Genomic DNA, 13,340 nt, shown 5'->3' with positions numbered 1-13,340 from the left:
CATGCTCAAGTTTTTAGGTTAGATTAAGTTTCAGGATGAGGTCTGTTTCTTTGAATACTTTAAAATTATTCATCAGAAGTCAACAATATTTGGTTTATGGATTGACTGCAATAAATGTATGACTCAATGTATCCAATTTATTTCAGGTTGGCGGTTATAGTAACATATCAATTTTTTAGTCCATATAAATTTTTGGCCCATTAGGACTTCATTTCATGTTTGTGTGATCAGGTTCATTTTTTCGGAAAATTCTTCTTGTTAATGGATTGAAAGATATATGAGTATTTTTTTTAGACAAACCTTGTTTGATATATGAGATGCAGAGATTAAATATGATTTTTAACAACTTTATTTGTTCACCTTAAAGATGTAAATTTTTATTTTTATAGACATGCTGTCGTAAGCACAATTTTTTGTGAACTCTATAAAAACATCCATCAATCATTTCCTACAGGTAGATGTACATGGTAAATGTACAGCATGGTAATATATTCAAGATTAAATAGTCAAATGAACAGGTCAAACATATTAACACATAGATCAGCATGTAGAGTACTTGTTCTTCTTCATGTACTTACTTACTGATAAGTAAACATGTTGTTTTAATGGTGGTTACTTAGTACTTTAATAGGGTTCAGGTTGGCTGAAGTTTAATGAACAAACAAGTCCACAGGTTATTTACCTTTCTGCAGTGTTTGGTCTACATATTGTTATCTTTTAAAATGCAGTTATATGTAAATTTATATACTTACTGTCCATTATTCTGATTAGGACTTTTGAATAAAATTGAGTTAGGTTTCTATTTATAAAGTTACAATTTTGCTAGGTTAGCATAAAATAAGACAGTGAAAACAGGTGATAAAAGGTTAAAAAATATATAAGCATATAAAAGAAATTAGGCATATACAGGTATTTTCTATTTCCTTAAAATATTGAAATATTTTTATTATATCTATATGACCTTACAATCAGGTCATGTTCACAATCAGCATGATAGATTCACCTATAAAACTTGTTGGCAAAGATACGTCTCAGAAAGTGACAATTGTCTCTTTTCTTTCTCTCAGTGCATATGTTCTAATGCTAAATAAACATCCTGCCTGTGTGCAAGCTTGATTTGTTAATTGCAAAGCATAATAGTGTATACTTACAAATGGACCATTGTAACCTTATTATATACCTGTATAACCTGGAGGAGTGAAAACTGAAAATCTAAGCTCAATGTTAATACAGAAGCAACCCATGATGTTTGTTGATTTGGAGTTATAACATGACATTTGAGACAAACCAAGTTTGCAGTTTGATAGTATTGTATAAATTTATGGGCATATACCGGTATCCACTGCTAAAGAAATTAACCGTTTCTAAATTTCTGTTGACTATAAGTGGGAATTTTTGTCGTTTAATTTACTAGTTTTGCAATGAAGATAAAATTGCAAAGTAACCCTTGAATAAATTTTCTCTCTAAGAAAGATCCAAAATCAATTAAATAAAGACGAGATTGAACAAAATATTAAAAGCTAATACCTTGTTGACAAGTTTGACTCTAAAAAAAGAGAAATTTCAAATAAATTCTGTAAATTTACACTAGTTGATAGTTTTAAAGACTCTTGTTTTATATATGTTTTGTTGTGTTGTTAGATTGCCCCCTCATTGATCATGATGTATATCCCACATCTCCCGTTTTCCATTCAATCTTAGATTCTGTAAAGCCAATTCTTATATTGCATGATAAAGTAACATTAGTTAAATTGAAGTGACAGGCAATCAGTCTTTATAATTCAGGTATAAACAACTTTGTCCATTGCTTGTTAGCTCTAGGGAATCTAGAATGATTGATCCTGTATCACCTTCAATATATTATTGATTTGAGATCTTATAAAATGTTGGTTAAAGTTGATGTAAATAATATGCTTAGAAATCAAGGTGTTTTTATTGGCAAATTTTGAATTTTTCCTAGGTGATTGGTTCCCTTTGCTAGGAATTGCTTTTATCATGAACTATTTCAAATCTGTATTTTTGAAGAAACCATAGAGACATAAATGAACAAATATGATTTTTTGGTTGATTGGTTGATTGATTAATGTTTGCTTTGCATTGCCTAAGTTTAAAACAGCTTTAGTGCAGTAAATTGCCACCAAAGGGTCCATAAAATTGACAATGGAAATGTGGAATGTGTCAAAGAGACAACAACCCCGATCATAGAACAAAACAACAGCAGAAGGTCCCCAATAGGTCTTCAATGCAGCGAGAAATTCCCTCACCTGGAGGCGTCCTTCAGCTGGCCCCTAAATAAATATATATACTTGTTCAGTGATAATGAACGCCATACTAAACTCCAAATTATCCATATCAACCAACAGACGAGACTGCTATTTCTATAAAAAGAGTGCAACAAGTTTAAGGTGATGGTCTCAATATAACTGCTTTGATGTGAGCCTCATGCTTATGATTCCATACTTCAGAGTTATAACTGTTGCCTTATCATCTGTGTAGGCAGGTGTGGTTGGCTACTACAAATAGAACATTTCTTAAAGCAATATATTGCACACCAATTTTAAAAAATCTATTCTGAAATCATTATGCAAAAAAAGTTTCAGTGAATTTTCATAAGGATCTTGAAAAATAATAACCTAACAAGGTGTTTGATGGGACAAATCTAGATACATGTATTATGGAGAGTTGTCTCATTGGCACTCATACCACATCTTCTTATACCTATTAATAAAAAAATATATGCATTACTGCACTTTTTGAAGAAACTTTATATTATGTGTAATGTAAACATTGAAACGCAGACTTCGTCACCAGATGTCATTTCTTTTCCATAGAGGGTATTGATGACTGGTAAGTTTTTTCCATTGACCTGAAATAGTAGTCAACATCTATAGCAATCTATTTTTATCCTGTATTGATTAACTGATGTCATGCATTGTTGTAGGTATTAAGAAGTCAATTACAATCCAAGGCCACTTAATAAACAATATAAGACATCACAACATTGTCTTATTTATCAAGTACAATCAGAGATATTTAATGAGAACTAATGAGATTTATTTATTGAATTAAACTGATAATGAAATCATTACCCAGTTACAATACCTTATGTCTATTTTAGTTATAATCGATCATCAGCTTGATATGAATTTCCTATTAGCTATGTAAAACTAGATTGAAAATTGATTTCTCTATAATACTACATCTAATCATGGAAAGCAATTGGATTTGACAGTTGTTAAATATTTTATTAAATTGATCAGTCTATAAAGGCAATATCAGGGGCAGATCCAGTCATTTATAGAAGGGTGGTTCCCAACCCAGGCAAAAGGGGGGATCAAACCAAATGATCCCATTGAAATGCATTTATCATCCAAAAAAGGGGCAGTTCCAACCCTAAGGACCCCCCCCCCCCAACCCCCTTTTCCTTTCCCTTGGATCCTCCACTGAATCAGTTATTTTTTTTATTGTGTTTAAAGAGCCTATACTGCAGAAAGAACATGCTACAATCAAGTGTGATGTAAAATATAATGGCCTTGAAAAATCATTGTAGAAATCAGGGATGTTAATAAAGAGAGACATATAAATTCAGGATAGGTACTTGGGCAAGGGTACTGTTAAGGCTGTGTTGATAATTGGGCACACAGCTTATAATCAGCTTGTATGTGCATATGTCCATGACAATTATTCCTGCTCAAACTTTCAAAGACATTGGAGTTGTGTAACTATACTTGACATGATTATTAAACACTACAAGTATGAAACTGTTCAGTGAAAGTCATGGTTAAAAAATAGCTTTAACTTAGTCACCCCTGTGCATATGTATATACAGGAAGATATCTATTTTTTTGACTCTCTAACTTTTAATTTCCTTGGAGGTGGGTTATGAAACTTGGCATGGTTATTAGTTGCTACTAGAAGGTGTGTCTCAAACAAGGAAGAAAACTGTACAGTTAAAGTCTTAGTTTAACTACTTAAAAATAGTCTGCAATTTGGATATTGATAAAAATCGCTTCAGTTTTATATAAAAAAAACACCTTTTGAGTTTTAGGATGATTTGGTGGTGTCTTAAAGAAAATTTCTGCATCCCTTGGATTTAAAAAGACTAGATATTGACAGTATGACATTTATAGTCTCCAAAATAAAGGACCTCAGTTTTTTTAGCAGTAGTTTTTTTTTACCGAGAATAAATTTATTCAGATTATTTGTATAACAGATATATAGTCTTTCTCTTATCAGAGACATAGGTCATATATATATATATATATATATTGATATAGGTCATGTTGGTTAATACATTTATTGATATATACACATGTCAATATACCTGTGATGGTAAACATGTTGATCAGCATGTTTACTGAGGTCAGAAACCGAGTAAGCCTAGGATAATGTGTTTGTTTACCTGCAGATATTTACATATTTTTTCCTAGCAGGCACATCTGCAGTAATGTATTTGTTTACCTTCAGATATTTACATATAACCAGAATTTTCCCTAGCAGGCACATCTCCAGTAATGTATTTGTTTACCTGCAGAAACTTATATAATTTTACATAGCAGGCACATCTTCAATAGACAATCACTAATGAAAAGTGTGATATGATTGCTTTTTGCATTATTCGTCAAGAAAGTTCACCGACTAATGTTATTTTGATGTCATGAATGAGATTATTAGAACGTGTAATATTAAAATTACTTCAGCATAAAAAATCTTTTACCCTTTTGAATGTCATATTGAGGACTGCATTTTAAATGGTTTTCATTTTAAATGTGATTATATAAACTTAGTATTATTGATAAAGAATGCTTTTGTGATGGTTAAATCTTCATTAAGTTTGGTTAATACTTAGTCTCATCCTTTTTTTCTGCTCATAACTTATCTGGTTGCTTAATTGATTGACAATAGTCCAAGGACGTTGTAAATATCTTATAGATTGTTTTTCTGCCATAATGAGTATGCAGGCAAATTATTTTATATTTGATGCAGCGAAAAACTCTTCAAAGAAACCAGACTTATAATTTTGTATGCCAGACATGCATTTCGTCTACAAAAGACTCATTAGCAACGCTTGATTAAAAAAATTTGAAGAACAAATAAAGTATAAAGTTGTAGAGCAATGAAAACTTAAATGACAATAGAAGGTAGCTAGGTTTTATTTGAAATTTTACTTGCTTACCAATTGCATGTTTAATATAAATCTGTTGAAATTGAACAATCAATAACCTTCGAAATGCATATAAATATGAATCCTTTACAAATTGAACCTCAATGAAGTAAAATGTTGTGATAATTATCATACATTGAATGTGAAACAGATTTTTTCATACTTTTACACAGCTATGAATCAATGAATGTTTTAAATGAACTAAGTTTAAGAAGATTATGTTTTAACATATTTATATTGTTTATGATTTAATTTAAACCCTATAAGGAGCTTTCTATAATAGAGTTAAAATTTTCTGTGTCAGGTTTATTTTTAGTTAGAAAATGTGTTAAACACACTCATATATATATAAAATGACAGGAAGAGACTGAACATTTGAACTCAGAAGATGGGGCCAAGAAATTGGTTGACAATTGTCCTTTCTATTTAAATAAATTAAAATAGTTTGAGTGGTATTCTGATCATAAGTGATTATGTAATTATTTCAAGAGACACATGTTATCAACAAAGCAAACTTCAAGACTAGGGCTACATCCGGAGAATTAAAAACTCTTTTATGCCCCATAGTAACAATATGTTTTGAGGTCTGATCAGGTCTATGCATTCTTTAGTTCGGTCCTGTATCCGGTTAAAATTTTATGTATAAGATAGTTTTCCATAATGTTGTGGTCACATCAACTTGAAAGTTAGTACAAAACGATTGTGCTGATGTGCATGTCTTCGTCAGCTCAGTCATGTAATAATTAAGGTAATATAATTGAAAGTTCTGATGCATGCTTGTTATTCTTGGGTTGTTACATAATGTGATGTATTATCCATACTACACAGTACGTTAGATGTAACATCTTGTTACTAAGTCATTTCTATTTAAGCTTAAAATGTGTACTTTGTTTAGAGGCTGAACAAGATTAAAAATTGGTATTTCAATTGACTGAATTATTTTATAGGTGACTCATTACTATTTAATTCAACGAGCAGCTTGTGTCGGAATACAGGTCCAGACTTTTCTATTTTCTGAAGAAAATGAAATTGGGTCTCTAAGGGACGACATAAAAATATCAGTGAAGGATAAAAAACTTAATGCAAATAGTTTGGGGTGCAGGGTCAACATTGCTGCAAGTTTTGTTTATTTGACATCGATTTTATATAAATCCTTATTGATCAATCAATTTTTCCAAAAGTTTTTTACCCTACATTGAACTTTTGATGTAGTCCCTAACTGGGTTTATAATTCACCAAACATTACATAGACAGAATAGGCGGATCCAACCATTTATAAAGAGGGGGGGGGGGGGGGGGGGTTCAAACTTTATGTCAACATTCAAAAGCATTTATCGACAAAAAAAAAGGGAAGTTCCAACCCCAAGAATCTTCCTCCTGAATCCATTACTGGTGTCAAATTTTATTTAAAGTATTTACAAATAGACCTATTTTAATCAATACAAATAATGACAATACCATTCAGTATAAACAAACATAGGATGGATATAATAACAAGGAGATGTGGTATGATTGCAATGAAACAAATATCCAGCAAAGTTCAAATGAAGACAGTGGTGTAGCTACCATTAACCTAACAACGCACTTGCATGCACAAAAGAAATTACCAAAAAAAATATTATTAAAATATCATAACAGTCAAAAAAAAAAGAAAGAGTGAGATTAACTGTTACTATATAAATAGAATTCAAGAACTACTGGTCATCAACGTAATCGGGCGAATCCCACTGTTGTTGGTATCCATGCAGAAGTATTTGTGTCACACTATGATTGTCTTGTCAATTTGGAAGAACGTTTTCGTGTCATGATGCTTCTTCGAAACAATCTGAAAAGTTTGAATCGTGGCCATCAAATTCACATATTTTGCACCTACGCCTGATGATCTTCAATCAAAAGATCAGTTTCTTCTTAAAATTAAATGGTGATTGCGAGATGGACTATTTATCTATCTAAGAAACCTACAGACCAAATCTGTGCACCATTAGAGATGAAACCGAAAGAACTTTTATTACCCAAATATATTCTGTATTCTGCAAATTCTTCTCACCATGCCACCCTCAACCGCTACTGCTGACTGCTCTTTCAGCGCTCTGAAATGCGTAAAAATGTATCTAAGATCGACCATGGGACAAGTTAAACTTTCTTTACTTGCACTGCTGCACGTTCATACTCATTTTGACGTTTACTCTAAAGAAGTTGATGACACGTTTAAAAATGTTACTCTCCTAAAGGACTTCGGTTGATAACTTCATATATCACAAAACTAAAAATTGATGGTTTGGATTGCTTTGTTTTTGTATGTTAACTTATATATGTCATGAGATGATCCAGTTCGCTAGCCCTTTCTTTCTCTAAAGGTTAATAAATTCGGGAGCTTTGCAAAGTTTTTAGATTTTTTTAGTCAGTTATAGGTCTTTGATTAGATTTATAGCAAAACACTCAACTGTGCATACCTCAATTACTTAAAAAATAACCATCCCAGATCGGAAAAAGATACATTTTCTGCAAAAAAGGGGCCAAAAACATTTTTGACTCGCTCTGCTCGGCGAACATTTTTTGCCTTACGGTCAGCATCTTCTGAGTGCACATCATTAAAGAGGGCCCTCATGGGGTTTTTGATTATGTGATTACTTGTCCGTTTTTTTAATGATTATTTGATTATTAAGCCAAATATTTCATGATTATTTGATTACCTAGGACTGTATTTTTAGTTTATGATTATTTGATTACTAAAGATAAGCAAATATTTAATGATTATGTGATTATATTGGCAAAAAAATGGTGATTATGTGATTACTAGGACCCCCCCATGAGGGGCCTCATTAAAAGTGTAGCTACGCCACTAGAAGAGGATGTAAGCCATTATACATTGTTATAGGCAACTATACAGCCTTCGACAATGAGAAAAACCATACAGTATTACTATAATTGACTATTTACATGCATAAAATAGTACCATGTAAAGGATGATTCAAAATAAGGCTTGGGATAGCTTGAAAAACCTAGCATGATAGATTGTGATAAAAAAGTTATAACCTTACCATGCATAGGTTTTTCTAAAATTGATGACTTAGCAACTCAAACAACTTCAGATGGAACAAGGTTACATATAGTCTTAAATGTCAGGCTAATACTTAGATAGTGAAGAGAGGATATGTGGCTCTTAACATCAAATAAAATTACTTGTTGCAATTTCTTTTATGTTATGAAATTATTTTGATAAAGCTTTTTTGATCATTATGATTGATCACTTTATTAAACTTTGATTTTCTGGAATTAAAAACCAACATTGTGATTAATATTTTTTTTCTGTCTGCAGGAAGAAGTTGTCAAAGTTTTCTTCTGCTCATTCTCAAGACTGGAACCATGCCTTGAATTATGTATCCAAACGTTACATAGAGGAGGTTGATAGAGATGTGTATTTCCAAGATGTCAAGTTACAGATGGATGCTAAAATCTGGGCAGAGGAATTTAATAGACATAATCCACCTAAAAAGGTTAGCGAAATAAAACAAAGACTGAACAAGTAATTCCATCAACAAATCAATTTTTGTTCATTTTTCCACTGTTTTTTAAGCAAATTAGAATTTTGAACACAAACTAATGGTATTTACCGATCCAAGTATTAGCATGTTACTACTGACCTGAAATACTTTATGGAAGTCATCATTGTACATCAAAAATCTTCTTTGTTGTGCTCAAAAATAGATTTATCTAAATTTTGATATAATACATTTGATAAAGGTAAAAAAATTTGACTGAACAGAGATGCAACCTACAGTATAAATTTCTTGAAAAATAATGTTTTAGATATAAAAAAAATATATAGAATAAAATTGAGAATGGAAATAAAGAATGTGTCATAGAGATAACAACCAAATCAAATGCAGAAAACATCTAAAGGTGACCAATGGGTCTTCAACACAGAGAGAAATATTTTTGTTTCATTTCAATTGTTGATTTAGTTTGATTTTCTGAAGAATCTTAAGATTTAAAATGGAAAGGATTTCAACTTTTATACGTTGAGCAGTACTAAGTTCTAGAAAAATGTAAAATAAAACAACTGTATAACTATTTCAGGTTGATATGATGCAAATGTATATCTTGGAGTTCAAGAATAGGAAAGGATCACCACTATACCACCTGGAACATTATATTGAAGGCAATTATGTCAAGTATAATTCCAACTCAGGATTTGTAGAAGATTCATTACGATATACTCCTCAGGTAATTATATATAAAGTATTACCTTGTATAAATTATTACCTTGCTAATGATTTCGCAGCAACTTCTTATGGATAAAGAAATTCCTGAATATTAGAATGTTTATTTCCATATCAGGACAACATGATGGAAATTCAGGTCAATATAATTAAAAACATTCAAGATGTGTGAGCCAAGGCTCAGTGTTGAAGACCGTAATTTGACATATAATAGTTTACTTTTACCAATTTGGGACTTAGAATGAAAGTTTCATTGGTTCTCATATACCACATCTTCTTATGTCTAACTAATAACTGAAAAGAAGAAAAAATCAGAAAATTTTTGACAGTTTTCAAAGTATTTTTAATATCTTATGTATTTTCATAACAAGTGTTTATACCCAGAGCATATGTTGCGAAATGAGTACATATGTTCTTTATTGATTTATCATAAGTCTAATATAAACTTTATATTACATATATTAATGTATATTATATATTAAAAATAAAAACAAAACCAATGTCATTGATCTGTATGATTCAAAGCAGCACTTGATAACGTGATCTAACAATCTGTTGCAGGCCTTGAGTCATTTTACATTTGAAAGATCTGACCACCAGCTTATTGTTGTTGATATCCAGGGAGTTGGTGACCTATATACTGACCCCCAGATTCATACTATTGATGGTACAGAGTATAACGAGGGTAACTTGGGAGCTAAAGGCATTGCTCTATTTTTCCATTCACATGTCTGTAATGAGATCTGCCACAGCTTGAGCCTTACTGAGTTTGATTTGTCACCAAAAGAATTACAGAATCATCAAGATTTTCTTAGAAAACAGGTTAATAGCATTACTATTACATAGTCCCATGATGATGTCTATATGAAAATATCAAAACAAAAACTAACATGACTAACACACAGAAATGATTATAATCTGCTTTGATGTAGTGTACTCAAGAACATTTCACATACATTTAAGTTTGAGTTCAATTCTCCTTGTCTTGCCTTTCTCATTGTTGCTCATCTCTTTCTTGATAGTTTGTAAGTATTTCAGTTTTACAAGGCACATGGTATGTGCTCTCAAAGACAATTCCATTCGATTAAAAACCTGAAATAAAAAATGAAAACTTAAGGCAGACTGATTTATATCAGTTCTTCTTGTTAGGAATCCATGCAATTTTATTGTATAATTGTAATTTGTACACTTTTGAAAAATAAGATATTGTTTAAACTTAAATATTACAATATGAAGAAGTTATTTGGGCTATGTGCTTTTATACCATTAAATGAGTATGCAAGTAACAGTAAAAGTTGATAATCAGGCCAAAATAAAAAGATTGTATGTTTGCCCAAACGCGACCGACCCAAAATAAACCCGCCGACTCAAATTCTTTTTTGACGTTTTTTTGAAGAATTTTTTTTTTTCGGATTTTTTTGGGGTCCGCTCCGTCATCGTACAAAACTTAATGTTTGTCGTCTTTGCGTTTGAAAGTAACTGTGAATAAGATTAAAAGAAAGCGTATAAGAGACGCAGTTAATCGATATTCGATGTTCTAGCTCTGTTTTTATCTTCTGATTTAAAGAACGTAAAGAAGTAAAACGTGAAGTGGCACAGTTTTTTTACGCTGTAGTTGTCTGTACTACCAAACCCTTACCTATATGCTCAATGTTAATTTCATCGTGTTATCGAATATCTGATTAGAATATTCAGGTAGATTTGTTCAAAACCATGTGCAATCGAATATTTTCAATGTTATTCTGACAGGAAATGAATCCGGAAGTTGCGAATTTACAATCTTGCAAGAAGATTTTGTTTTTACTGAATAAAAAGGAATTATTTCTTGATAAATTGTTGTCTTTAACTATAATCTTCCTTTATCATGTAAATTAGATGCCCTTTTATTCAAATAGTTCAAATTTACAAGTCTCATTAGACAAGATCAGTACGTTGCTGTTTGGGAGAATTTGATAAAACTATAATTGCTCACAGAATCAGAAATATAATCTTAACTGAATGTAACTCCTTCTGAATAATTTATTGCAATATAAATATAAATCCTTTTTGACAAGAGAAATCTGACTTTTGTCAGAAATATTTTTTTCACATGTGCAAAAGTAAAAACATGTTATTGACGCCATATTGGATTTTTATACAAATTTGTGAGGAAGCCTCTAGAACCATGACCTAAAAATAAATAGTCTTCAGAAAACGTTAACTTTTTGTAATTATATTTTATCAACAATGATTATTTTCAAAAATTAAACTTGATTATTTAAAGAAATAAAATTATAACAAATACGTTTTTAGTTTGGAGATTCTACAGAACATGCTTTGATCTATTTATAGCCAAATTAGTTTACCTGTGTGATAATGTAAAATATTTTTTTTTTCAAAACATAAAAAAGACACTAAGGATGATAGATAAATAAATAAATATTTTAGGACATTTAATCTATTTTAATAGAAATAGGATTTAAAAACTGCAAACAAATTTAATCATTATATATTAAATCAGCTGATATTTTTTTTACACAAACATCGTGTTGATGGAACTGTTGAAATCACTTCATAAATCCACCAGCCCTTTCACACAGTTAGCAATTGTCAGGATTATAAACATCTCAGGATACAAATCATATTTAGACTAATTTTTTTATAGAGGTTTTAAATTCATGGCCTTTGGTTGTCTCTACAAAGGTTTGACGGGAAAATAAAGATATACTGTTATAATTTCTTTTGATATTTTCATGCAAATTCCGATAAAAAAAAAAAAAAAAAAAAAGAATTTGCCTACCTACCTACCCACACCCAGTCATCATGGGTCGGGTTTGGGCAAACTGAAATATTTTTAATTGTGGCCTCATCATCATAATTTTTCACCAAAATGCCTATGGACTGACCCATCAAAAATAACTAACAAATTGTTTCCCTGTGTAATTAAGTTGCACAAGATGATAGAAATACAACATCCTTTATCATTTTTTGTCCCTACAAATGTCTAGCAAGGGACATAAAAATACTGTTAAGGGGGCTCGCAAGTCTAAATCAACTTTTTTTTCTAATATAGGATTTTGCAATTTTTTTCTATGATTAAACTTGATCTTATACCTAATAGAAATATAAAATAAAAATATGGGGTCACCGTTCATTTATGCTAACAATCTGCCTCCGAAAGAAGCATACATTTTTGTTAATGTCCTTTTTTTCTGTTGAACTAATAGGAGAAATATTGGTAATATCGAAATAAAAAAAGAACTAAATTACAGAAATCACTTAAATTTTAAAATTATTTAGTTTATGTACAGCACTCTCATAACGATGTGTACAGTTCTTGCCAGATTTTTATAATTTTTTTTATAAAAGGTTTATATCATTAATGCCTTGGACAAATTAAAAATCAGCAACAATCAATTATTTTTAGAAGAGTAACGTCCCTTTGATATCTCATATGTACATTTCTTGCCAGATTTTTTTGAAACTTTTATCAGAGGATATCTTTGTCACTTTCGAAAAATTAGTGCTCATCAAATATATTTAGAGTAATGCCCTAATGAAAATCTAATTACAATGAAAATAATATTACATTTGATCAGAAGCCTTAAGTTCTCTAAGATATTTATCAGTTGATTTAAAGTAGAAAAAAAGAGTGTTTTATCTAGTTATTTCCTTTGTACATTGAATAGATAAAATATGTGCAATGCAGTTGACATTGCAACTCTGTTCTTTTATCTTTTAAGCAATATAATTTGAAATGTTTGCATAAAAGTTGTAATTTAACCTTTTTTTTCAGCTTATGATGTCATAGTTCTCAAAAACTTGATTTTTCCACAATAATTAATGTTTTTTCTTCTCTTGAAAATCTATTATGTAAATAATTTTCTTATGCTTTTCAAGTATATTGCTCGGGTAAGTTAATGAGCAGCTTGTCGCATAGTTAAATAGTGGCAAACATGGCTTACTCAAACAGG

At 30.7% G+C, this 13,340-nt stretch overlaps 1 protein-coding gene across 3 annotated transcripts in view; it reads left to right on the top strand.

Annotated features, from left to right (window-relative positions):
* LOC139487941 (eukaryotic elongation factor 2 kinase-like) overlaps positions 1-13,340 on the top strand; it is a 29,225-nt gene that overhangs the window by 3,578 nt on the left and 12,307 nt on the right. For all 3 annotated transcript variants that reach the window (XM_071273188.1, XM_071273187.1, XM_071273186.1), the window contains exons 4-6: positions 8,484-8,661; positions 9,245-9,391; positions 9,949-10,209. In XM_071273188.1, coding sequence (XP_071129289.1) covers positions 8,484-8,661; positions 9,245-9,391; positions 9,949-10,209 — 586 coding nt within the window. The remainder of the gene's footprint in view (positions 1-8,483; positions 8,662-9,244; positions 9,392-9,948; positions 10,210-13,340) is intronic.

The sequence above is a fragment of the Mytilus edulis genome, chromosome 9 (assembly GCF_963676685.1).
Source record: "Mytilus edulis chromosome 9, xbMytEdul2.2, whole genome shotgun sequence".
Lineage (NCBI taxonomy): Eukaryota > Metazoa > Mollusca > Bivalvia > Mytilida > Mytilidae > Mytilus > Mytilus edulis.
Note: the sequence above shows the minus strand (reverse complement) of the source record. Positions and strands in the feature narration are given on the sequence as shown.